At 35.1% G+C, this 27,870-nt stretch overlaps 1 protein-coding gene across 5 annotated transcripts in view; it reads left to right on the forward strand.

The window, feature by feature from the left end:
* RALGPS2 (Ral GEF with PH domain and SH3 binding motif 2) overlaps window positions 1–27,870 on the forward strand; it is a 162,939-nt gene that overhangs the window by 121,328 nt on the left and 13,741 nt on the right. For 4 of the 5 annotated variants that reach the window (XM_027565437.1, XM_027565440.1, XM_027565439.1 and 1 more), the window contains exons 9-17: window positions 5,954–6,091; window positions 7,279–7,369; window positions 11,974–12,041; window positions 13,393–13,528; window positions 14,301–14,452; window positions 18,233–18,287; window positions 21,770–21,847; window positions 23,393–23,498; window positions 24,033–24,125. In XM_027565437.1, the coding sequence (XP_027421238.1) occupies window positions 5,954–6,091; window positions 7,279–7,369; window positions 11,974–12,041; window positions 13,393–13,528; window positions 14,301–14,452; window positions 18,233–18,287; window positions 21,770–21,847; window positions 23,393–23,498; window positions 24,033–24,125 (917 nt within the window). The remainder of the gene's footprint in view (window positions 1–5,953; window positions 6,092–7,278; window positions 7,370–11,973; window positions 12,042–13,392; window positions 13,529–14,300; window positions 14,453–18,232; window positions 18,288–21,769; window positions 21,848–23,392; window positions 23,499–24,032; window positions 24,126–27,870) is intronic. The other variant, XM_027565441.1, reaches the window with a different exon arrangement.

Below are 27,870 nucleotides of genomic sequence, written 5' to 3' on the forward strand. Positions count from 1 at the left end.
CAGAAATTTAATATTTCTTAAATTCTAATGTTATATAACTAAATTCTGATGTTACATAATGTCACTTCCTCCTAGTCTGCAACATGACCCCACTTGTCTGAATACAGTTATTCTTATTAGTTTATGTTGTGATTTAAAAGCAAACATAACCCTGGCCTGAGTCTTAGGGGAAAGAGAGAGTTCTGAGCCCCCCATTGGCTGTGGGAACTTAGACAAGTCACTTTACTACCTCTGACCCAATTCTTCTGCTATGAAATTAGGGAGCTGCTTAGAGAATTAGTAATTGTCAGGTACCAACTATGCCTTTTTATTTCTTTAAATCAAGAATGTTAATTAACTCAGTGGCTGAGGAGACACAGATTTAGACATCTTAGGTAATTTGGCTTAGGACTTCAGTACTAAGCTGTAGCACTGGGATTTGACTCTGACTCCAAAGCATTTGGCCACACTCTCTCTGATTGGATTATATAACTGTTGATTGCTGCTTCTAGATAAAACTTGGCGGGCTCCTACTTTCTGTACGTGTTGCGTGCGTGTGTGTATGTGTGTAAGTCCCTACAGTCATTTTGTTTTCTTTGCGACTCTATGGACTGTAACCCACTGGGGCCCTCTGTTTTGTGGGGTTTTTCCAGGCAAGAATACTGGAATGGGTTGCCATGCCCTCCTCAGGGGATCTTCCCTACCCAGGGATTGAACCCGCGTCTCTTATGTCTCCTGCATTGGCAGGTGGGCTCTTTACCAATACCACGTGCTTTCCCCCTGTCGTTGCCTAACTTTGTGCTACTTTTCTCTTTCTCAGGCCCTATCATCAACTCTGTTTGTTGATCAACATCCTTTATTTGAAGTCAGCTTAGTTTCTACTTCTTTCACAGAATTAATTATTTCTTTAAATTCCTATGACATACATAGGTATAGCAGGGGTGTACTCAAAGGCCTACAGATGCTCACAACAAGAATGAAGCAGGTAATGTATATAGGTGAAGCAAACGAGAAGTAGGAGAGCAGAGGAAAATAGGTTACGACAGACTGACATCTGTAATGATTACTATCTATACTCTTCCCAGCTGTACCTCACTATTGCCAGATCTCCCCATTTTTTTAAGGAAAAGGTCATATAGATACTTTCTATGTTATTTCCTGATTTTAAAAAGACTGGGACAGCTTCTAGCCTTTGATTTATACTATGTAATACATTACTTGATCATTCAGTGATCACATTGTATTCACTAATACCTTAACCTGGAGAAATATGAGATAGTAAACTCCTTCAGAGCTTGTTTGTTTAAGCAGTGTAGGGGTTTCTAATTTAGTTCAGTTGCTCAGTTATGTCCAACTCTTTGTGATCCCATGGACTGCAGCATGCCAGGCCTCCCTGTTCATCACCAACTCCCAGACCTTGCTCAAACTCATGCCCACTGAGTCAGTGATGCCATCCAACCATCTCATCCTTTGTCGTCCCCTTCTCCTCTCACCTTCAATCTTTCCCAGCAACAGGGTCTTTTCCAGTGAGTCAGTTCTTCCTATCAGGTGGCCAAAGTATTGGAGTTTCAGCTTCAGCATCAGTCCTTCCAATGAATCTTCAGGACTGATTTCTTTTAAGATGGACTGGTTGGATCTCCTTGCAGTTCAAGGGACCTTCAAGAGTCTTCTCCAACACCACAATTCAAAAGCATCAGTTCTTCAGTGCTCAGCTTTCTTTATATAGTCCAACTCTCACATCCATACATGACTACTGGAAAAACCATAGCTCTGACTAGATGGACCTTTGTTAACAAAGTAATGTCTCTGCTTTTTAATATGCTGTCTAGGTTGGCCATAACTTTTCTTCCAAGAAGCAAGCATCTTTTAATTTCATAGCTGCAACCACCATCTGCAGTGATTTTGGAGCCCCCCAAAATAAAGTCTGTCACTGTTTCCATTGTTTCCCCATCTATTTGCCATGAAGTGATGGGACCAGATGCCATGATCTTAGTTTTCTGAATGTTGAGTTTTAAGCCAACTTTTTCACTCTCCTTTTTCATTTTCATTAAGAGGCTCTTTAGTTCTTCTTCACTAGTTAGTAATTCATATCACTGACCAGGTTTGGAAAGTGGATTGGCAGGTGTCTAGGGACAAATTATGGTTAGTTTGGGATGTTAAATTGAAAATGAAAGTCAGGAGCTGTGTTCTATAGAGAAATTTGGAGAGTCATCAGCAATCAGGTGATGGTTGAGGCCTCAGAAATAAGATAATTCAGAAGTACATGTAGATTGAGAAGATTAATGACAGAACCATGGTGAATACCAATTCCAAGGGACCTGAGGAAATAGAAGAATCGAGGGAGGATGGAAGCGAGGCAAGTTCAAGCCAGTAAAGACTGAGAAACAAGGGAGTAAGTAGTACAAATACTGCAGAGAGACTGAGCAGTAGAGAGGAGACCAAGAGAGATGTCTAAAGAATTAGTGTGAGAAGGTCATGTGTGCCTTTGCCAGAATAAGTTCCAGCAATGAGATAGATGTGAATTTCACATGTTAGCACATGTGGATCAGTAGAAACCTATATGCTGTCAGTGGGTGTATCAGTTGATATAGCTTTAAAAACCAATGTGGCACTGTCTTGTAAAGCTGAACGTTATATATGCCTGCATGTATGTATATATGTGTATATATCTCTCCTAGAGAAGTTCTTGTATGTGTGCACCAGGAGACATGTACAAGAATGTCTGTAGCAACAAGGAGGAAGGGGGCAAGTAACTCAAAACTCGTATCAAACAAAATGAATAAGTAAATTGTAATATAGTTACATATAGTTTATTCTCTTAAGGAATCACGGCTGTACTTAACAAGATGAATAAGTCTTAGAAACAAAATAGTAAGACGAAGCAATCACAGATCATATTTTTAAAAACTTATTTAACAACCATTTGTAAATCACTTATTGTGTACGCATTCTAACTTTACCAATATTATCATTTAATCACACGTATAAAAGTATGATTTTTTTTAAAGCTCAAAAATAAGCAAAAGTAAAATAAAATGTGCAGGAATACAGACATGTGCCCCAAAAAGAACAAGGGGAATAATCTTAAAATTAGAAATGGTAGTTCCCTCTAGACAGGAGGCAGAGAGATGACACAGGGAAAGAAGATAAAGATGAGGCAACAGTACTGATATTGTAGCTCTTACGTTGATGAGTATTTATTACATTATTTGATAACCAATATTATATGTTAAACTGTTATTTTTAAAAGATACAGTTATCTTTTTCACACAAATAAAATATGAATACATGTCAAAGGTTTTGTTTAAATCATTAAGTATACAGGGAATCAGGAAGATATTTACAATAACTTCAAGGAAGAAGTCCGAGTACTGCACATACATGCAGGCCGTTGGGAATGCTGGAATGAATTTACAGATAGTTGCAAAATTGTTCAACATCCACAGGGCAATAATCAGTTACATCCCACTGGACATAATTCATTGGCATTTTTATGGACAAGAATTTGTATTATTACCAGTTTTCAACAACTTATAAAATAGTTCAGGCCAAGAGGATGCACTGGAAACAGGATATACCTAGTAATCTTTTTGCCTATTGCAAAGTCTATCACAATTTTTCCTGACACAAGTAAACTTTTATATGTACCAAGTATTACATAAAAATAGAATGAAGGATAAAAAAATTAATTGTACCAGTCCTTATTTCTCTTTCAAGGTGTTTGTTGAAGAAGGCAAGAGTCCTGTATTGAGGAAGGGATCAGATTTAAAGGAAGGGTTGCTTTGCTTGTGTTTTTAAATAGAGGAGATTTAAATGTGCACACTGGCTCTTGGAAAAGAGCCATGGAGTGTAAATGATAGTGGAGGCAGCAGTGGATATGTTAAAAGGAGGCAGTAGAGATTACGTTCAAAATCACAGTTTAGATTTGGAAGAAAAAGAAGGGGATTCTTCTTCCTCTGAGATAGGAGGGAAAGAAAGGGAGCTAGGTTACAGATTTATTTGAAGCCATAAAAAATAAAGTTGAGAGTCTCTAAAGAAAAAGAAGTATTTATGATAGATGGCTTAAAGAATACTGTTAAGATTTACTGAATGGAAAAGGAATGATACTGGAATGAGTAAAAGGATTACCATTGCCAACTTTTTACATTTTGTTAAATACCAATTGTCTGCAAATACTGGTCAGGATTTTCATTTTTTAAAGTGCAAGATAGAGTAACCACTTGAATGAGTTTATTATCTTAAGCAGATTAAATATAAAATACTAAAGATTTTCAATAAAAAGAAAGTCTAAAAAACTATCAAGTGAGTGATACAGATACTGTATGAGTTTGTAACAGTGTAATTTAAAAAAAAAAAAACCTTGGAGTACAAGTGTATACTCTGAGATCCAGCTCTGTCACTAACAATTCATGTGGTGTTAGGCACTTCCTTAATATCTGTGGACCTTAGAGTGTTTGCCTGTGAAAAGAGGGTTTGGACTAGACAGTTTCTAAATTCCTTTCTTGGAATATGTGAGGAAACTAAAGAACCGTTGACATGGACCTGAATGTAAGATAATGATTCAGATGGGCAGAGTTGAGTTCAGGTATCATTTAAACTGGAAGAACCGGCATGAGAAAAAACACAGGGCTTATCTGGAAGGCAGTAAGTACATCATTTTGGTTGCACTTATTCTGAGAGTTCATGAACCGGGAGTAATGATTTGGAAAGTAGGAACATGGTGCCTTTTACACTTTACACGTGCATAGTAAACTCTCAGGAAATATTTTCTATAGATGTGACTTTGAATATCTAGGACAACTGAATCATTTGAGAGGATGTATTATTTTTGTTGGTACAGAAAAAAAGAACAAGGTTAACTTCAATGTGTAGTTAGTAGAACTATTTCAAAAATCCAACTGTTAATCTTTAATAAAAACAAGCCGTTTCTACTAGAATGAGACAGTTTTCAAAGTAATTAAGAATCAAGACTTCTCTGGTCCTCCCAAGGTTAAGAAACTCTCTTCCAAGGTGGAGCGGGAGGAGAGCACAGGTTCCATCCCTGGTTGAGGAGCTGGGATCTCATGTGTTATGGGGACAGCTGGGCCCGAGCGCTCTGGAGTCTACACACCTCAGCGAAGAGCCTGTGTGCCACAACCCAGACCCAGTGCGGCCAAATAAATAAATATTTAAAAGGAAAAAAAAAAGTAAGGCTCATGTGATAGTTACCCACTCGAGGCAAGCATGTATAGAACTAATATTAAGTTAACTGCCCCATGGAAGTGGAAGGGAAGTGGTTAGGCTGGCTAACTTAAAACTTCTTCAGGCTGTACCACAACTTGAAAAATAGGTACTAGTGTATAGACATAAAAACCAAGGTTTGGAAATTAGAATAATTATCTTTATTTTATACAGAGGCAGAGCCAGTTCAGGAGCTTATCTTCTTTCCATTAAGACCCATGGGTAGGTAGGTATTGGAGTTTCTAACTTCAGCTTTAAGTCATGTCTGACCTGGATGCCACAGAAATCTAGGCCTTCAGTCCAGTTCAGTTCAGTCACTCAGTCGTGTCCGACTCTTTGCGACCCCATGAATCGAAGCATGCCAAGCCTCCCTGTCCATCACCAACTCCCGGAGTTCACTCAGACTCACGTCCATCGAGTCGGTGATGCCATCCAGCCATCTCATCCTCTGTCGTCCCCTTCTCCTCCTGCCCCCAATCCCTCCCAGCATCAGAGTCTTTTCCAATGAGTCAACCCTTCGCATGAGGTAGCCAAAGTACTGGAGTTTCAGCTTTAGCATCATTCCTTCCAAAGAACACCCAGGACTGATCTTTAGAATGGACTGGTTGGATCTCCTTGCCTTAGTGGTCATGTTTTAACACAGTATTAATAATGAATATATTTTAAATAGGGCATATATTGAAATATAGCTATAAACAAACTATACTCATCCAAACAAGTAGAAAAACACTCATTTATCTTAATTTTGTTTCAGGTATCTATCTATCTGATTTAACATATATTGATTCAGCATATCCATCAACTGGCAGCATTCTAGAAAATGAGCAAAGATCAAACTTGATGAATAACATCCTTAGAATAATTTCTGATTTGCAGCAGTCCTGTGAATATGGTAAGTTTCTGGGAGTAATGCTGTAATTCATTTATAAAGGTTTGATTCATTTACACAGGTTGATGGCCACTTTTCACAGAGCAGGGTACATCATCCTAATGTAAAGGAAAATAATGATTATGTCACTGTCCAATGTTTAGCATCCTGTTTAAGATCTTGCTTTTAAGGAGTTCAAGTATTTCATATTTAAAATGCTAAGTTTTATCTTTTGCTCTTCTGTAATTTGTAGCAACTTTGCTAATGTAATTTTCACAATTATTTTCTATTCTTCTCATCTCATTTGATCTCCCTGATCTATTATGTAAATATTTCTTTTATTTTTCAGTTAGGGACTGAGCTGAGGCTCTTGTAGTAACAGTTGAGAAGCTTTCTTGAGTTCTATGTTGAGTAGATAACCAGTTTTGTCCAAGACGTATTTTATGGAAACACATATGTGAAAAGAACTTATGCAAGCCCAAATGATTAGAAAAAAAAAATTTATTGTTTTAAAGCATTTAAATGCTTTCAGTTTGATAGAAAATAGAGAGAGGTTTTTACAGCTATGTAATTTTAATGCTGTTTAAAAACAGTTTACAGTTTGTTGCTGTTTAACTTTAATTTCTTTTTTTTAATCCTTTTCTCAGTTTTTTTAACATAACATCAAATTGTAATGTTAAATCAGTCTTATTTGAAATTTCTAAGTAGGAGAGAAAAAAAACTACAAATGTGAGCCAGGCTTCTTTAAAAAAAAAAAAAGAAACCCTAAACTGCCTTATATGTTGCACTTAGATGAGGTTTGACTATAAATTACAATGGTGGCTCTGATTTTCTTTTATGAAATTTCTCATATATGTGGGACTTCGTAAATGGAGGTGTTTTAATCTATACAAACAGCATGCAGCTGCAGTTTTCTAAATGACCTTCAGTTTTACATTAAATAACATTTACCTCAGCCACGTCCTTCTAGAGTTAATTTAAATTTTGGTGCCATGTGGCCTTCAGTTCAGTTCAGTCGCTCAGTTGTGTCCGACTCTTTGCGACCCCATGAATCGCAGCACGCCAGGCCTCCCTGTCCATCACCAACTCCCAGAGTTCACCCAAACTCATGTGGCCTTAATTTACCTTTAAATATATTTTTCTCAGCTTAACTTTAAAAATTTTGCCTGAGATGTACTTTATCAGATAATTATTTATCATGTTTTGCCTAGATATCCCCATGTTGCCTCACGTCCAAAAATACCTGAACTCTGTTCAGTATATAGAAGAACTGCAAAAGTTTGTGGAAGATGATAATTACAAGTAGGTTGGATCTTCAGAAGTGGTTTGTATAACTGTGTCTTGTCCTCTACCCTTTCATCTCTGTATTCAAACATCTAAATACTGCATCTTATCATGCAAATACAGTTGTGTATTTACAGTGGTAAAGTTACCTATTCATGTGAAGTTTTTAAATCAGTCACTTGATGTGACTGAGCCAGTATACAAGTATGTCATCTCTTCTTCTATTAAAAAGCATTGTATGTTTCTCAACTTGTTGAGAGCTGATGTTTGATAGTTCTAGTTTTACATTTCTTCCTTTCTTTCTCCATTGAAGCATTGAATCTTTATGGAAATGTATCTTTTAATATACTGAAAAATTAATGAAGCAGTCCATGAACAGAAAAATTGCTCCTCTTTAAGGAAATTTTTAACACAGTTTTGAATTTGTTTTCAGTTATTTTTGTGTATTGACAGAATATTGAACCTTCTGGACTCTGAATTAATTTTGTCCAGTAGAACACCACACTTGTCCTTTCCTCTATTCAAGCAAGTCCTTCATTAAAGGTTTTCAAAACTTACTTTTAAAACAGCTGATATCCATATCTTTTTGCTTAACCATTCTCAGTCCTGCCCAACAGAAAAGGGATTTTTTCATTATTAACCCTTTTTATTTTTCTGGAGTCGGAAATGCAACCCACTCCAGTATTTTTGCCGGGAAATTTCCTTAGACAGAGGAGCCTGCTGGGCTACAGTCCATGGAGTCACAGAGTCAGACATGACTGAGCACACACACGTACATTCGCATTTATTTTTCAGTAGTGTGCTCTATATCATGACTACTAGCTTTCAAATTTAACTTTGTGTCTACCACAAATATATTTTCCAGTAAAAGGTTATACTTTAAATTTTTATCAAAGTGAAAGATAAGGTTATTTTTTAATATTAATGCATTATATACAAAAATTTTCTTATGCTGTGTGATAGTAATTATCAGCTTCTTTGTTCCATAAGTTTCAACATTTTTTAAAGAATTCTGGAGAACAGAATTGGTACCCATAATAAAAGGCTAGAAATTCCAGAAAACAACTGGAAATAACTTTTCTTCAAATATCAAATATATTAAGAAGCTCTGTACATATACTTAAAATGTATCTAAAGCTTTATTTATATTTGAAAACACCTTTATTGTCATCTTCTCCACCATACTGTATTATTACCACTTTATCTTTCTGTATCAATTTTTGTTTTACAGAAAAATTTTATAGGGTAATTCATTGAAAATGTATGAGGTCAGTGCATCAGCTTTTTAATAATCTTGGCACTGTTTAACAGATCTGATGCCCTAGATTGTAAGTTTCTTGAGTGTGATGGTCTGTGTCATATTTATCACTTACTTCTCTCATCTCTCTACTGACATAGCATAAAACACTCATATTTTGTCCAGTTGGGTACAGAAGATTATCTTAAAACTCAAAACATGAGTAAGTCATTATTAAAATTTCTGTGTCTGTCTCAAGAAATTAAATGGATTTTTTAAAAGTTAAAGTGTAACTCTTCAGTAGAAAGTGAAAGTCGCTCAGTCAAGTGGGAATCTCTGCGACCCCATGGACTATACAATCCATGAAACTCTCCAGGCCAGAATACTGAAGTGGGTAGCTCTTCCCTTATCCAGGGGAATCTTCCCAACCCAGGGATCGAACCCAGGTCTTCTGCATTGCAAGTGGATTCTTTACCAGCTGAGCCAACAGGGAAGCCGAAGCACATTGGAGTGGGTAGACTATCCCTTCTCCAACTGATCTTCCTGACACAGGGATTGAACCAGGGTCTCCTGTGTTGCAGGTAGATTCTTTCCCAACTGAGCTATCAGGAAAGCCCCTTCAGTAGAAGTGAAGTCTAAGAAATTGTTGCATAAATACAGAGTATGGTGAATTTTAATGCTGAAAGGATAGAGTTAACTAAGCTCTTAAGTAGTTTTAGCTGTCTGTATCCTGGCATGAGAGCTTCATTTTGGTAAGAAAGTGGATGCTGTTACACTGATTTTTGTTTTCATGAGTAACTAGAACTCGAGCAGCCTTCCCATTATACTCATTGTGTGTTAGTCACTTAGTCGTGTCCAACTTTTGCAACCCTCTGGTCTGTAGCCCGTCAGGTTCTTCTGTCCATGGAATTCTCCAGGCAAGAATACTAGAGTGGATTGCCATTTCCATCTCCAAGGGATCTTCCTGACTGAGGGATTGAACCCAGGTCTCCTGCATTGCAGGCAGATTCTTTACCACCTGAGCTACAGGGAAGTCCCATTGTATTCATAAACAAATATTTATTCAGCTTTTGCTATAGGTGAATGCTAGCTGCTGGGATTACAAAATAAGTAATTACAAAATAGTTCAAAGAGTACTATACTAGAGATGTGCAGAGGATGCTATGGGAACATAGATGAGAGGAGACCCAGCTCAGCTTTAACTGGGAAAAGTGAAGAGAAAATAAACATGAGCAGCTTCAGGTGACCATCTTACCTTAGTCTGCATCTTAGCAGGTGGGTTGCTCCACATGAAGAGTTAAGAAAGGTGTTTCAGGGATGAAACCATCAGTGGAATCGGCTGGGGAACTCCAAGTCACTTGGTGGTATTGGAGAATCTTATGGGACGCTAAAGAAGATAGTGTTTTCCTAAAGATGCAGTTGTGTTGCATGAACCTACTGATTAAATGTGTTGAAAATCAGAGCATTTTAACATAAGAGCTATTAAGGTCGTAAGTTGGGAAAAGTGGATTTTATGATGAAAGATTTAAATAGAAATGACTTTTCATTTATCCATAAGCCTCTGTTGTTGGCAGCTTCATCTACATAGGCAGCCAGTATCAATATTACAAGTTACATGCATGTGTTTTAGTCAGGGTGAAAATCTTTCAAAGTTATTTCATTTTAATACTGAGCATAATATCTTCTGGAGAAGGAAATGGCAATCCACTCCAGTATTCTTGCCTGGAGAATCCCAAGGACAGAGGAGCCTGGTGGGCTGCTGTCTGTGGGGTCGCACAGAGTCGGACAGGACTGAAGCGACTTAGCAGCAGCAGCAGCGTGGTATCTTTTCTCAGTGAATCCGCATCACTGTTACATATAGTGTTTTGATGATGATGTGGGCAACTGACACTGACTGCACTTTAAGTGCAGTTTAAGACGCTTCCACTTTTTATATTGCTGTCGGTTATCAGCCATTGTTAATAGCAGCGTGATTCTCCCGTAGCCTCCTTTCTGTTCCTTTCTGTTTTGGTTCTGTGTTAGGAAACTTTTCTAGACTGTGCTTCTGAAGGGGAGAGACACCCTGTCTGCTTGAGTCTCCATTACATTCCAGTGCTGAGAGAACTGTGCCTGACACAAAACAAGAGTTCAGCGAAGGAATATAGCATAGTCTGAAGCTCACATAATTAGAGTCAGCTACCTGTAACAAGAAAAAGAGCAGAGAGTTCTGGTTAATCATACATCTGTTCAATACATGTACTTTACATGGTTAAGTAATTAGAGTACAATTATGTGTGATTTCTCCTTTAGGATATCAAAGAAATTGATAAAAAGTTAAGCACCTAGAATAGATTTATCATTATAATATCATTTGTATTGTGCAGTTTCATAAAAAATTCCAGTTGGTAGGATGCTGAAAAATAAAAAGTCTTCATTAATTTCCAGACAAATGTTTAATGATAATACAGAGTACACCAAAGTGTATTTCCTGGACTACACCAAAATATTTTCTACAACTGCTTTAGTATCCTATCTCCTGAAACCATTTCCACTGATAGGAATTATAACCTCTTTTTGCTGCAGAACTCAAAATTGATACATTTTCCTAAATGGAACTTGTGTGTGTGTGTGCTCAGTCGTGTCTGACTCTTGACCCCATAGACTGTAGCCTGTCAGGCTTCTCTGTCCATGGAATTTTCCAGGCAAGAATACTGGAGTGGGTTGCCATTTCCTTCTCCAAAGGATCTTCCTGATCCTGGGATTGAACCCAGGTCTGTTGTCTCCTGCATTGGCAGGCAGATTCTTTACCACTGAACTACCTTAATTTCCAACTAATAAACTCTGCCTTAGAAAGGGATTTATCAGGGATTTTGTAAACAGCCTTTTTATTTGTATAGATAGATCTTTCTTTTGATAATTTGAGTTGGTTTTTTGGATGGTTAGTTTTAAATAAGGTTTGTTTTGTTTTGTTTTAATTTTCAGTGCTACAGAGACCATTAGCCCATCCAATAAGGATTCTAGAAAGAATTTGCATAATTTAACTCAGTGTTGGAAATTTACTGAACTTACTTGCCTTGTATCAGTATAACTTCAGGTTAAATCACCAAATAGCTTTAAATGTGTTGAATTGTTCAGCAGTAATGAGGTTCTTGGGAGAGCTATCTCTGTTTTTGAATATGAGGTTTTGATGTTTTTCCCTCTCTTTATATTTCCTGGAATCACTGTAAGATCAGCTTTGTATGAGAGAGAAAGGGGGCTTAATTAAGATCACCCTTGAAGAAAAATATATAGTTGAGATTATTTTATAAAAAATGTTTTTAGGCTTTTGGTAGAAAAATATATGATTTTAATGTTATTTTGTCAAATATTAATCATGTTATGTGCTTTTTTCCTTTCTGAAATTCAGGCTTTCATTAAAGATAGAACCTGGAACAAGCACACCACGTTCTGCTGCTTCCAGGGAGGATTTAGTAGGTTAGTGCAGCTTTCTCTTGTTACTGAGTAATAAACCAGATAACCTAATAAGAAAGAAGGGATATATCCAAAGTGAGTAAATGCTTAGCACATTTTATTCTGCCTGCACAGTTTTATTTTTGGTATTAAAATACATCTTTTTCTATTTGGTTTTCCTGTTTTTTCATTAAAAAGTTGTCACATGTAGTTTTTCAGTAATATGCAAATAAATATGCCAAGTAATCAAGAGTAATAGATATAGCCAACAGAAAATAATAAGTAAGTGTTTGTGAATTATCTGTTCTTTTTTCATTAAGCATACTGTAAGGGGCAGTGAGGGTTAATTATGTTAGAAATTTCTGTGGTCTAAGTGGAAAAATTTACTAATTTGAATAATTATAGGAGTCAATTTTAGTGGCTTAATTTTTTTTTTTTTAATTTCACTCTAATGCTGGACCAAGTACTCATAAGAATAGTCATAGTCTCTTAATTTATCTGTTGCATTACAATTGGGATTTATATGTATATAAATAATCTAAAAACATAAAATTGAAGAGAATTTTTTAAAGAAATCATAGACAATACCCTGTTTAATATTCCAAATACAGACGTTGGCACTAAGCTTTGTATTATTATGTATCCTAAAAATAATTGGAGACCCATCTAATAAGGTATGAAGGGAATGAGGGAGCAAAACCATGACAGTATCTACAGGGTCTGAGAGTGGTCCAAGCAGAGGAAATCGTTGCAGGCTATATCTATTGAAATTTGCTTTTCTTTTCATTCTTAAAGTGATATTTTGCTTGTAAAGCAACTGTAAACCAATAAAAAAATTTTTCAGTGTTATTTTGCAAATCTGTGTATTCTCAAGTTCCTTTTTTTTTAATTTCCAGAAACTTGAGCAGTCAGTATAGATTTAAATTGTAACTTGAATCCTTGACCTACTCTACATATTCTGTATCTATGAAGAAGCTGAAACTAAGAGTGAAGCAGTCATGTGAAAATTAAACAAGCACTGAACTAGGATTCAGAAGACCTGAGGGTTTAGTCTAGGTTTCGTGTGTGATATGAGACCCTTACACCATCTCTTCTAATTACATTGCTTCCTCCATAAACAGGCTACTTAGGGCAAGTAAAAGAGATAGAAATTAATAGATATTATTTGTTTTGAGGTTTTGTGTTTTATGACTCAGAAACTAAATATTTTTTATGTTCAGTCAATTAAATAGAATTCATATTACCTTAAATTAAACCAAAATTTTTATTTCATATCAAGGGATTACAAATAAAGCAATCTTTCTAAACCATTTAATAATTTCTGTCTGTATCTCTTTGTGTCTCTGTCTCTCTCTTTTTTAATTTAACCCTTAAGGTCCTGAAGTAGGAGCATCTCCACAAAGTGGAAGAAAAAGCATGGCAGCTGAAGGAGCCTTGCTACCACAGACACCACCATCCCCTCGGAACCTGATTCAGCATGGACATAGGAAGTGCCATAGCTTGGGTTACAAGTCAGCACTTTTAATTTTATTCAAATTTTTATGTATTTAGTTGGATTTATTTTCTACTTATTTTACTAGTTGGACAGAAAATAGTGTCCTTGCATAGTTTTATTTGTGTAAAGTAGTCTTTTTCTGATTTAGTAAACTATCTTGTTTGCATAAAGGCATTTATCTCTTCCTTACCTTAACTTGGAAATGAGCTTTTTCCAATAGTGCTTTCACATTTTGGGGAATAAAAATGAACATTACAGGTCGTCATCATAAATAAAATCAGGAAAGCAAACACTGTTTCCATTTTAAATTATAACTTATATCATTGCTTGTCTTAACCAAAACAAGTCACCATAAATAAAGCATATAAAAACTGTTCTTTTTATAACAAAATACAAAGAAAGGGAAACTGTCTTTTCGTTTAGCTTTACAAGATTGTTTCCTCAAAGTGGACCCCAGGTTCACCTTTGCCATGATTTTTGTGGAAATTTAATAGACATTTTTCAAAAGCGAATGTGAAAATAATTTTTAATGAACCCAAGCATCAAGATTAAAGTATTTTCTGTTATATAGGTAGATATGGCCTGGTTTTCTAAAAAATTTTTCCCTAAACTGTTAGCTTGAGGCTTTCATGGTAAAATCTGTGTGTTCATTAGTATGAGAGTTCAGAAGTAAGTTCAGGATAGCAGGTACATCTTTTATATCCTGAATCTTTATGTAAGAGTATCTTTTATATCCTGAATTAGTAACAGTAATGAAAGATATGAAAAATATTTCTCTTTGTTTCCAGTTTCATTCATAAAATGAACACAGCAGAGTTTAAGAGTGCAACGTTCCCAAATGCAGGGCCAAGACATCTATTAGATGATAGCGTCATGGAGCCCCATGCACCATCTCGAGGCCAAGCTGAAAGCTCTACTCTTTCTAGTGGAATATCAATAGGTGAGAAATAATTCTCTGAGAGAGTTCCAACTTATGTAAAATAAGACTTCTAACAAAACTCAGCTGGAAAAGCATGATTAACCCCACTACAGGTAGAAAAAGTAATTGATAAAAGCTAAGTAGCAAAGTGTGGATATAAGATCATATTACTAGTAGCCGCAAAAATTAATAATTCATGATGGTTTGAAAAGTGCTTGATGTTTTTGACTTCAAAAGGGGAAGCATTCAAGGAATGGTGGGGAAGAAAACAGGCACTGGTTGAATTGGTTACTGCATGTAGTTGGAATGCAGGAATGAGGAAAGGGGTAGATGAGTTATGATTCTCAGGTTTTTTTTAGATTAAGCAGCTAGTTAGATGGTGGTGCTGTTACTTAGGCAGAGAACATTATAACAGCAGCCATTTGTAGGTATTGAGGTATTTGTAAAGGGTGACTAGGTTTGGGGAATTAAGAATTCCATTTTGGACGTGTTTGGACCATAGTGAGTTGTCAGGTAGGTAATCGAATGTATGAATCTGAAGCTTAAGGAGGTAAAGTCACATCTATAGATACAGGTATAAGAATTAGCATATTTGTAGTATTTCAAGCCATGAGACCAGATAAGGTCACCAAGGGCAAGGATATAAATAAATAAGAGTAGACATGCTAACATTTGGAGGTGTCATTTTTTTTAAATGGTCAGCCATCAAAGGAAACTACAAATGAGGAACCACTGAAGTAGGGAGAAAAACAGTGTGGTATCACAAAAGCCCAGTAGAGGAAGGATCTCTGAAGGGAGGGATGTGCTGAACGTATCCATTCAAGTGCACAAAAGAGAAAACAAGAGGAGAACAGGAGTTGATCACTGAATTTGGCAAGATAAAAGTCACTTGGTGACCTTGACTAGATTTGCTTTATAGAATACTGTGGGCAAAGCCCTGGCTGGAGTAGATTGGAGAATGAGAGGTAAGAAAATAGAGATAGCTATTATGAAGAAAACCAGGACTGGAAAAGGACGTGAAGTTAAGAAGAATTTGTTTGTTTTTACTTCCTAAACTGTTATTTATTTTCTGAACCTTCTGCTGCTGCTACTGCTAAGTCGCTTCAGTCGTGTCCGACTCTGTGCAACCCCATAGATGGCAGCCCACCAGGCTCCCCCGTTCTTGGGATTCTCCAGGCAAGAACACTGGAGTGGGTTGCCATTTCCTTCTCCAGTGCATGAAAGTGGAAAGTGAAAATGAAAGGGAAGTCGCTCAGTCGTGTCCGACTCTTCGCGACCCCATGGACTGCAGCCTACCAGGCTCCTCCGTCCATGGGATTTTCCAGGCAAGAGTACTGGAGTGGGGTGCCATGACCTTCTCCGTCTGAACCTTCTAGCTGAGCATAATTTCTTTGGATAGTTAGGAAATCTCTATATGATGCTATTTTTATTTAAAAAAAAAATAAAGGAGGAAAATGTCTTCTCTGATTAACTGCCAAGGTTGCTCAGGGGCTTAGTCTATTACTCTTAATATGATCATCTCAATATTGATGAACAATCAGTAGAAAGAAAGATAGTAGTTCATTTTCTTGAACATACTGACTTCTTTTAACCCTTGAGAGTTTCAAACCCTGACATTGCTTTGGAACTGGAAAGCTTCGTTCAGCAGTTTTAGTCCAGTATTCCCTTTTTATAAATGCAAATGATGACAAAATTTACAGAACAGAAGACAAGTTGGTCACCTGAAATATCTCTTCATTAATACTGTAAATTGCCTATATGCAAATATTAACCTCAATCTGAAAAATAGTACACAGAATAATTTTGCAAAAGAGAGAGGAAGAAGCTTTTTCTAGTTAAAAATGTGTTACAGTTCTGGAATCTAGCATGTTACTTTAAGCAAAAAAAAAAGTAATTTTAAAAATTATAGTTCTCAATTTAGTATAAAATATTTGCCTTTTCTGTAATAGTTATCCTAAGTATTATAATGATGATTATTCTCTATTTGTGACTTTTACTTACCATAGATGTTCTTTTGGTTACCACAAGATAGTTATCTAATTATTTCATTCCATTACAGTTAATGTCTTATTTTAGAGAACTGTCTTTTAGAACAAGAAGGGGCTAATTCAATTTTTGCCTTTGTATTTATTGTTTAATTATTCCAAGGCTAAGTAGGTGAACAGTAAGGATTGTTGTATCCTTGTTTATAAATTAGGAACATTAGACATAAGCATTACTTTCCAGGGTGTTTCCTTTAAAACTTTAACATTCTAAAAAGAAAGTTTATAACCACAGCTGGTAGTTATTAATATACACACACAATTCATAATAACAAAAAGATATTTTCCTTAGCTGTAACTTTTACATACAATATTAATTTATGCCTTGGAGGCTCTGAGAAAGTACCCTGAAGAAATAACCAGTGCTTGGGACTGTGGCCTCTAACATTTTCTAACATAGCATATATGTCCTGGGTAACCCAGAATCCCAGAATAGTCTTGACCAGCTGAAGGAGGCATATCTACTTAAGATCCGTGCTTCTGGAAGAAACTTTTGTTTTCTACAAATAAGTCATACTGCTGCTGCTGCTGCTAAGTCGCTTCAGTCATGTCCGACTCTGTGAGACCCCAGAGACGGCAGCCCACCAGGCTCCCCCGTCCCTGGGATTCTCCAGGCAAGAACACTGGAGTGGGTTGCCATTTCCTTCTCCAATGCATGAAAGTGAAAAGTGAAAGTGAAGTCGCTCAGTCGTGTCCGACTCTTAGCAACCCCATGGACTGCAGTCCACCAGGCTCCTCCGTCCATGGGATTCTCCAGGCAAGAGTACTGGAGTGGGGTGCCATACTAATTATGCTTAAATTTTCATTCTTTATCACATAATATTCTACACATCAAAAATAACATACAGGCCTCCACTACCAACAGCAGATTGTCTCCAGTTTCTTATCTGAGCCATACAACCAGAAAATTATTTCAGTAACTGTTAGTACTTCCAAGGATGGGATATAACTTGTACCATTCTACATGCATGGAAGAGGTGTTAAATCCATCACACATAATGGGTTCCTTATAGTATTCAAGTTTGAGCCTCTCAAAGAACCCTGGTTGTAAAAGTCTGATAGATGGCTCAATGTGATACACAAAGGACAAATTAATTATTGATTAATTATCTTTAAAATAAATTTTAAATCAACCTACACTGTTTTGGACTCTCCAAGTTCTTTCCCCTCCAGTTAAGCTAATTTAAAACTTTCTATTGTAACTGATATTCTGGGTCTCTAAGAGAAAGTTTTTACATTGTTATGCTACTTTTTTTTTTCTTAAGGATTCCATCCTCTTCTGCCTTGCCTCTAAAGACAAAAGTTGAATTTCATTGAGCTTTTTATCCTTAGGATAGTAATGGGTTTTTTAAAAAAAAAAATGCAAAAGGAAGTATACCATGAACCTCTAAGAAATTTGTAATTATATTGGTCTTAAATTATGACAAACCTTATAAGGAAAAATTGTGTGCTTATATGTGAACTTATATGTACTTATTCTCTGATGATAGAAAAAGTGTTTACTAATGTAATAAATTCAAGCCATAAGTATACATATAAAAATATTTTATGCTGTTTTGTTTCTTTGGGTAGATTTGTCAACTCTGTTCTAATGTATTGCAAAATAAATCAAGCACAATGGTATTAGAATGAAGAATTGATATGTGAATGTTCACCAACAAATAATGTGAATAAGCACAGCTAGAGCATTTATTTTTTTAAAGTAAAATCTAAACTATAATTATGATGTTTAAAAAAATAAGATAACTTTTGATTTTAGGTAGCAGTGATGGCTCTGAACTAAGTGAAGAGACCTCATGGCCTGCTTTTGAAAGGTAAGAAAAATTGTCCATTTAAACTGTTTTGAGTTTATTTTGTCCAAGTATATGATGTTTCCCATCATATACTTCATTGGTTCATTGGTAAAGAATCCGCCTGCCAATGCCGGAGATGTGGGTTCAATCCCTGGGTTGGGAAAATCCCCTGGAGAGGGATATGGCAACCCACTCCGGTATCCTTGCCTGGGAAATCCCACGGAGAGAGAGCCTGCCGGGCTACAGTCAACGGGCTCTCAAAAGAGTCGGACACAACTTGGGGACTAAACAACAACAACAAAGTATATGATAATCTGAATTTTAAGACATAATATTTATTACATATAAAAGGACTATTTAGGCTTCCTGCTGGTGGCAGAAATTAAAAGTTAATACTTAAGCCTAGAATTCAGTATTATCTCGTAAAGACATTGTATTTGGTGACTTGACACATATATTTGATTTTTAGTACATTTTAAATTGTAACTTAAAATTAATAATAATCAGGGCTTCCCTGGTGGCCCAGTGGTAAAGAATCTGCCTGCCAATGCAGGTGACACAGGTTAGATCTCTGATCCGGAAGGATCCCACATGCCTCAGAGTAACTAAGCCTGTGCATTACAACTGCTGAGCCTGTGCTCTGGAGTCTGGTAGCCACAACTACTGAAGCCCACACACTCTAGAACCTAGTGCTCCACAGCCAGAGCAGTCACCACAATGAGAAGCCTGCGTACTGCAGCTGGAAAGGTGGCCCCCACTGTCCGCAGCTAGAGAAAAGCCTGCACAGCAACAAAGACCCAGCAGAGCCAAAAATAAATTTTTTAAAAAATAAGTAAAATATGAAAAAAATGACTTAAAAAAATAATAACCAATCATAGCTTACCTACTTTGATGTACAAAAGTAAAATCTTTTCCTTAAATTCTGGTTTATTTAAGTAATTTTAAGGTATTTAGTGAAATGATCAATTTCATTCTCTGCTAATTTATACATTTTAAATTATACTCTAAATAAGTAGATGAAAGTTTGAATTTAAATTGTTATTTATTAAAAGGTTCCACAAAGCACACAGACACATACTTAAATAATGTAAGTCATATTCTATTCTCTTTTCCTTGATGCTTTAATCTATAAAAGCTGTCATCTGCTTGCAGCAAATATGCTGTGTTGATCTTTCAGTATAAGATTTTTCTAAAAATGTAGGCAAGTAGAACAAATAATTGTTATTTAATAAATATCCATTAGAATTTTGCTGTCTTTGATCATTTTAGTTCTGCCATTGTCATACTAAAATATTTGAACCTTGAGCAAAATAATTGCTCCTATTGTGTATATACTAAGCAATAAGTTTCTGAGCAATCAGATTAGGTTGAATTTTGAATGTCATATTAAACTTGATGAAGTTGAAAATATTTAGTTACCTAACTCCTGCCAGTCACTTTTTTTAAAATATAGATTTATTTATTTTAAGTGTAGGCTAATTACTTTACAATATTGTATTGCTTTTGCCATACATCGACATGAATCCATCACGGGTGTACACGTGTTCCCCATCCTGAACCCCCCTCCCACCTCCCTCCCCTTACCATCCCTCTGGGTCATCCCAGTGCACCAGCCCCAAGCATCCTGTATCATGCATCGAACCTGGACTGGCAATTCATTTCATATATGATATTATACATGTTTCAATGCCATTCTCCCAAATCATCCCACTCTCTCGCTCTCCCACAGAGTCCAAAAGACTGTTCTATACATCTGTATCTCTTTTGCTGTCTTGCTCACTTTTTAATAGAAGCAATTATACTCACTATACATCTGAAATTGAACTATACATATTTGAATTGGTCAATTTCATGGTGTTATTGGAAAATTAGGTCCCTGGAGAAGGAAATGGCAACCCACTCCAGTACTCTTGCCTGGAAAATCCCATCAGAGGAGCCTCATAGGCTACAGTCCATGGGGTCACAAAGAGTCAGACACGACTGAGTGACGACACACATTTGTTCTTGAAGCTTCGTGAAGATTCTCACCATGGTGATTAAGACTTTACTTGCATATCCAATATTTCAAAATACTTTTGAGCACTTCTAATTATCAGTGTTCTTAAGTTTTATTCTCTTTGTTTTGGGAAATTTTTAACAATTTGTTTTTACATATTATTTCTCTTCCAAGTTTTTATTTCAGTCTCTTTATTTGAGTTTGCCTGAAACAGGAAGATCACAAGAGTTGCCTCTGGCATTCTGTCTGTACAAATTGTTTTATTAGTTGTCTCCCTCTAGTAAGAACATGGTATCATCAGAAGTAGATTATAGTATATTGTATTTAAATAAAAAATATTGATGAACAAAATTGTTTATCATGTGGCATGAGAAGTAATCAAGTAACCAGAATGGTGTTGTGTTAAATAATCTGTTCTTATTCCACCAGGTTACTTAAGGAAGATGGTATTTAAGTGTTAACCTTCACATCTCAAAATAGTATTTTTCTTTTGACAAATGTTTTGCTTTGCAGACATTTGCAGCCAAAAATATCTACTGTGCTTTTGCCAAGTTTAAATCAGTGGCTCTTTTGAACACTTTGAAATCAAATCAGTGCTGCCCAGCAAGATTCAAACATGAAATATTAAAAAGTGAATAAAGAATTGGGATTTAAAATACTGTTGTACTTGTGGATAATGAACTTTGAAAATAGACATCAAATATTTTGCCACTTAAGTTGCTAAAATAAAACTTTTTGTTTTAAATATCATTTATCAACAGTGCTGCTTTTGGCTTTTTCTAGGCAAAGAAATATCAGTGTTTCTGTGTGTATGTGTTTATTTCCTTTTTTAAGTATCACATGCTATTTTGGATGAAAATTAACTCATACCATTTTTTTTTAATCATTTACTGGCTTTCTCATGCATTGTAGTTGATGTGAAAATAAAATAAAGCCTCTATTTTTGTTCAGTTTATCTATTTTAGTAGTTTTTTTTTTTTAGATTTAATATATAAAAGAAAAGAAGATGTTTAGATCACATTAATTTTAAGTTTTTAGATCACATTGCTTTTAGGTATCTTCATAGGGACATATAATAAAAAATTATTATTCTATAAATCCAGGTACCATATATAAAGTGGAATCTAAGAACTAGAATATAAATAAAAGGATTTCAGGCTTTGTTTGGATATAAATACTTCTTTATTTTAGTAAATTTGTGAAAATGAATGTGTATATAAATACATGGTTTAAGAAGCAACCTCAAGTATTTATAGTCAATGGTAGAAGAAAATAATAATTTAAAATCTGTGCTGCATGCTTTTTAAAAAAAAAAGGAGCAATCATATACTATCCTTTTGTAGGATTTAGAAAGCCGTATTACATGAAGAAATTATTATGAAAGCTGTATTACACAAAGAAATTATTATGAAAGCTGTATTACACAAAAATTATTATACTGTTCTAGGTTATTGATGATGACTATGTAAATAAAATAATATATGCAATTTATAATGGAATCCAACAGGAACAGATTATACCATTCTCTCGGCCCGGTGACAAGAGTGGCACGAAATGGCTATCGAAGCCACATGAAGGCCAGCAGGTACAATCCCCCTGCATTCAGGGGTCACAGAACTCCCCTCTGGTGGTGGTGACTGGCTTTCATAGGTGTGGTCTCACATTACTTCTGTTCTTTCTCAGATAATTGGTTTCAAAGCTAAATTAAATGCCCATGAAAACTTTCTTTCCAAGATTTAATCTAGAGATAAATTTGAAGTATTCTTTCTGATCCACAGAGCTAATTGCTAAAATTTGCATCTTTATGTCACATTCTTTAAATAATCCAAATCAGTAGCTTTTTAACTGCACAGGTCTTTCTAACATTGCTGATTATTAGAGGAGCAGTGCAAAAACCCACTTGTTTTTCAAAGGCTGCAATCAAAGAATTTACTACATTCAGTTTGTCTTTTTTAAGGATTTTTCAGATTAACTGCAGGTCTGAATTTAAACAAGTCTGTTTTATGAAATAATATTTGTGTATTTAACTCATGTTCATTTGGTTATCTAGTTAATCCTGATCTCCTTCTGCACTACATTAGCTGCTGAAGAAAATAAAGATGGTAGATTGATTGGGGACTGGAGGTTAATGGTAGTGAATAATCAACCAATTCTCATAAGATAATGCAATAGCAAACATTTTAAAGTTAATTTTATGTCAGTTTAATAGTGTCTAATCTCCTTGGATATAAATAGCTCCAGCATGAAATTTCTGGTGGTTTCTAGGTTTTTAAGTCATTGAGAGCACCTAAACAATCAAAAAGAGATAAACTTCAGTTTTCATCACTGTTGTAGAAATTCTGCAGCTCACATCAAATCACTGGAGAATGACAGATTTTTTTTTTCATCAGTGTATATGTTTTAATTGACTCATAAAAATTGTTCTGTTCTTAACTGTAGGACCTTAAATGAGTTGGGGAAAGATATTTAAATGTTTGATTATTCTGTGATGGAAGCAATCTTGAGTTTTAGTTAATCCTTTCTTTCAGAGTTGTTAGGCTTTAATCACTTAGATGCACTGATGACATTAAAATGTCATTAAATTTTATTGCAGTAAGTTTGATTTTTTAATATGTTGTTAATTGCCTTTTTTACTTCTCTCACCTATTTTGGAATTGAGCATGTATTTTCTTTTGCTTTTTTTCCTTTTTTGATTTTCTGATATTTTTATTTTGCGTTTTATATGCTTAAAAAGACTTTTAACATATAGAGTCCTCACCTTTCCTACCAGAACTTGAGTTTCTTCTGGGGAAAAAAAGGTATCAGCAGTGCTGCAGTATGACATGTTGAGAAGAAAAGTCTTGAATCCCTAATTTACTCTTTACTAAAGTGAATCACTGTATTCTTTCTGAATTATGCTTGTTCAGATATGCAGTAAAATGCGTTTTTTAACCATCTGCTGACTTTAATAACTGCCTGATTCATTTTGTGACAGCTTGTAAATTTCAGATCAGTAAACCTTTGTAATTGTCAGTGTCTTCTCATTCTTAAAAAAGTAGCAGTCTTAAAATTGAAAGTAATTAATTTTATTTAAATACCTACTTGATAATTACTCAAGTGCTTATATGTTCTTTTCTTTTCACTTTTATAGTTCTGCAGAATCAGAGGATTTGGCAGTACATTTATATCCAGGGGCTGTTACTATTCAAGGTGTTCTCAGGAGAAAAACTTTGTTAAAAGAAGGCAAGAAGCCAACAGTAAGAATTATTTTATATTTTAAAACATGTCTAAAAATAAGCAAATGAATAAGACCCTTAAAAAAATGAAGACAATTGAAATAAAACCAGCTATATAATACACTTGAAATAATTTAAAATATATTTTGCCTCACAATGTTATTTAAAGTGTTATTATATCTGCCACATATTAATAGACTTTGGTTAAATTATACACTTCAGGTATTTAAATCAATATGCTCCTGTACTTCTCTTTGCTCCCTAATATAGTTCTTGGAGAATCTTGAAAGTATATCCTGTTAAGGAGTATTTTTAGAAGGAATAGAAAATAGAGAAAACTCTAAAAAACAGAATTCAGCCAATTTTGTTTTGTCAGTCCTAAGTAGAATGTATCAAGTAGACGTGGTAAGAATATTTGAGATAAAGATTTCAGAAGTGATCAAACTCAAAGCTAAGGTGGTGGAAGTGAAGTGGAATGCCTCTTTGGCAATGAGGAACAGTGACTGAGAAGCCGGTAGCATTTGAGTAGTATATTCATGTGTCTGTCCTCTCCAGGTAGCATCTTGGACAAAATATTGGGCAGCTTTGTGTGGGACGCAGCTTTTCTACTATGCTGCCAAATCTCTAAAGGCTACAGAAAGAAAACATGTACGTATTCCTGTTCCAAGTCGTTAACACAGTTTCACGGCCTCTATATGGTGGTAAGGAAAGTAGTCCTTATGGGATGTGAGGGTTTGGGGTTTTTTCCCCACTTTCTAACCCAAAAGTTCTTAGACTTTCTTTGTATGAGTATTGTAATGGAATTATTTTTGTTTAGTAACATGATCCTAAGAAAGGTCTTGGAATAACTTCCATATTCTGAAGTTCCTTTTTTGAATACTGTTTTTTCTTTGCAAATGTTAAAACTGCACCCTGCCATTATCTTATCTTCATGTCCAAGCCCTCCCAAACCTGGGGTTTTTTGTTTCAGAAAAAATGGTTGAAAACTGTTGCCTTGGAATGTCATTTCCTAATTTGTAAAGTATGAAAAATTAGGACCAGCATCTGCAGTTCTTTCCACCTCAGTCTCTGATTGAGTGATTTTTCCAACAGTGAAGAGGAATAATAGTTACTAAGGTTACTATCGTCACCTTCTTGTGCTTGAAAGATGCCTCGAAAAACTCTTTCTTGTAGAATCTTGCTATAAATGTAGAATCTTGCTATAAATCTTCTTTTGCATGCTGTCTGTCTTTGTATGCCAGTGATACACCATTTGAAAGGAAAATAATCTTCTGCTTTGCATTATCTCTTGGAGAGGAATTTATTTCTAAATTGTGTATTTTGAGGGTGGGGGGAATTAAGTGGTTTACCATATTGAGGAAAGGTAAGTAAGCCACTGAGAAAAAAAATTAAGTTCTTTTACTATTTATAAATTATCTAGTGATACTGTGTAATTCAGAAATGCCCCCTTTTTTTTTCTTTTTGGCAATTATCACTGTATGTTTTTTTTTTTTCCAACAATGGCTGGCTCTCAAAAACAATAACACATACATATTGCATGTATTTTAATATCAGGTATTACTTCACCAAATACTTTGACTAAATTTACTAGGATTTGGTGGTTTATTATTGTTTTGTTTTTTCCTTTTAGTGAGAAAATCCCTAGTTTGAAGTTTGGTTGGATGAGGCCAGTTATAAGTTCAACTTTAAACATTATCATTATACAGAGAAGCTTTTCTTTATTCTCACAGTTTTAGCCCTTTAATCAAACCAGGAATAGAGAAAAATACAGTTTTGGTTTACATAAATGTGGGAAGTGCTGTAATAAGATAGCATCACCTGCCTTTCTTTATCAGCTGTACCCATACCCTATTACTGTCCTGAATTCATGTTACTCATTGCCTGGCTTTTCTTTAGAGTTTGCCACTTAGGTTTCCTCAAATGATACATTGTATCATTTTTTAATTGTGCCTAAAAGGCACCATCCTTTTTGTTCAGTATTATAAATGTCTAGATCTAATCCTCACATTAAGGTGAAGGATAGACTAGAATGCCCACATATCTGACAAAGCCACAGTTTAGTTTCACTAGAATGTTTTGCAAAGTAATTGCCTCTGGTTAGTATTCTGTACTCAAAGGAGGGGGAAAAAAAAGGTTAATATAGCTGAATTATAATCTTCAGATATAGTTAACTGTTCACTTAGCCACTTTGAGAGACTTGGCTAGATTTCACTTAGTTGACTATTACAAGGAAGTAAAATGTATAAAATTTTTTTTATTTTTTCCTAACTGTAATTAGAAGCCAAACTAGAGAATTGATAAAATAACTGAATTTGTCATCTAATACATATGTTAAGTATCTTTTTGTGTTTAGTATAGGTACTTACACAGCTAGTTTGGGTTTATAATTGTATGAAGTGATAAATAATGCATATGAAATGTTTAGATATTAGAGCCTAGTGGGCTATGAGGGAGCCAGATTGAGTGCCAAGGAAATGGACTGTGTTCTTCATCTTTTCTAGTTTAAACTGTTAAGATTAAAAAAAGAATTATAATAACAAAGCAGTATGGAGACAAGTCCATGTTTATATTTATCCAATTTTAGGATAGAAAAAGGGCACAGAACTAAAAGCAGTGGAGAAAAATGTTTTTAATCATTTTCAAACAAAAGTTAAAATGCACATTGAAAGAAAATATTGGCTATATATAAGCAGTAGGTGTAGGATTAAAATATATAAACAGAGCATCACCTGTGTGGTGTTCTTGTCAAAAATTTAATCATGAGGACGCAATCAAATCCACATCATGGAACATTGTGTAAGACCACTGGCTTGGATTCTTAAGACCAAAATTTGACAGCTAGAGTAGAAAGAGGGATAGAAGGAATGTTCTAAATTAAGAGAAACTTGAAGAGTCTTGATAACTAAATGCAGTGTATGTACCTTGGTCTAATCTTGGAGGTAATTCTTTTAAGCTGTAAAGTTCATAATTAGGACAATCAAAGAAATTATAATAATGGACTTTATATGATTATGTCCATTAAATTTCTTAAATGTGAACCATTGTGATTATATAGTAATATCAGTATATTCTTAGAAGATACATGTTGAAATATTTAGGGTTCAATATTATGTCTGATGCTTACATTTAAATGTTCAAAGAGATCAAGCAAATGCAAAATGTAGATACATGGGTAATCCTTGTAGCATTCTTAGTAGTTTGAACTTTTTCAAAATTAAAAGCTGGAGGAGGAAAAAAGTCACTAATAAAAATATATGTGTTCCTATATGTAAATAAATGCAGGAGGAAGAAATGTGGAAACCTACACCTGTTTTATTGCTTTGTAAAGTATGAATTTTTTTTTTTCTTTGCATGTGAGGAAAAGAGCAGACTTGGGAATAGACAAGAGAGGAGTATGACTTCTTAATGTTTTAAAATGAAAGCATTCACTGTAAAACTATTTATAATGAAAGTATATTCATTATAACTTTTAAAAGTTTGCAGATATCTTTGAACCTCTCTGCATCGTAATGAGTGAATAAATACTGTTAGATAAGTTAAAAACAAAGTCTACACCTAAAAAAGAAGTCTGTAACATATGTAAAGACCTTCCGCAAGTCAGTAAGAATAAAACAACAGTGGAAAGATGAAATAGGGAGATAAATAGAAAGTGAATATAAATGGTTAATGTACATGAAAAGGTGATGAACCTCACTAGCTATCAAAAAGGCAGATTAAAGAAATGCTTTTTTTTGACCATTAGGCAGAAATTTTAAAGATTGATAATGTAGCATTGGCCATGATGTAGGGAAACAGACTATGACCCAAAGCTGGCAGAAATTTAAATTGGTACTTTTTGTGGTGGACAGTCCTACTCAGCATTTAACTTAATAATAACCAGTGATTCTTTATCTGAAAATCTGTTCTTTGAAAATCATTAAGCTAGTGCACAAAGATATCTATAGAAGAATATTCCTGTTCTATTTATAGTATCAGCAGTCTGCAAACACTGAAAATACTTATTATTAAGGAAATATGATGGGTAAAAACCACAAGTCAGAGTATAAGTATACCCCCATTTGTATATGAAAACCAACAACAACAAGAAGTCTTTGGTGTAATGCAGACAGAAAGGTCCAGAGGACTACACCCCAAAGGACGGTAAATTCTGGGAGCAGGATGAGGTTCAGCTGGTGGTCGAGGGCATTTGCACTCTGTGAATGGGCTTATATTGCTTGAGTTTTTATTATTATTACTGAAAAAAAGCAATTTATGCAGAGGTTTTTGGGTCTAAGAAAAGATATTAGAAAATCATGCTGTATGCTTTGATATAAACTATAAAACTATCAGATAGCTATGTTTTGCCAGTTTGATTCTTCGTAGCATTGTTGTTGCTAAATCGTGTCCAGCTGTT

Source organism: Bos indicus x Bos taurus, chromosome 16, assembly GCF_003369695.1.
Source record: "Bos indicus x Bos taurus breed Angus x Brahman F1 hybrid chromosome 16, Bos_hybrid_MaternalHap_v2.0, whole genome shotgun sequence".
NCBI classification, from domain to species: Eukaryota; Metazoa; Chordata; class Mammalia; order Artiodactyla; family Bovidae; genus Bos; species Bos indicus x Bos taurus.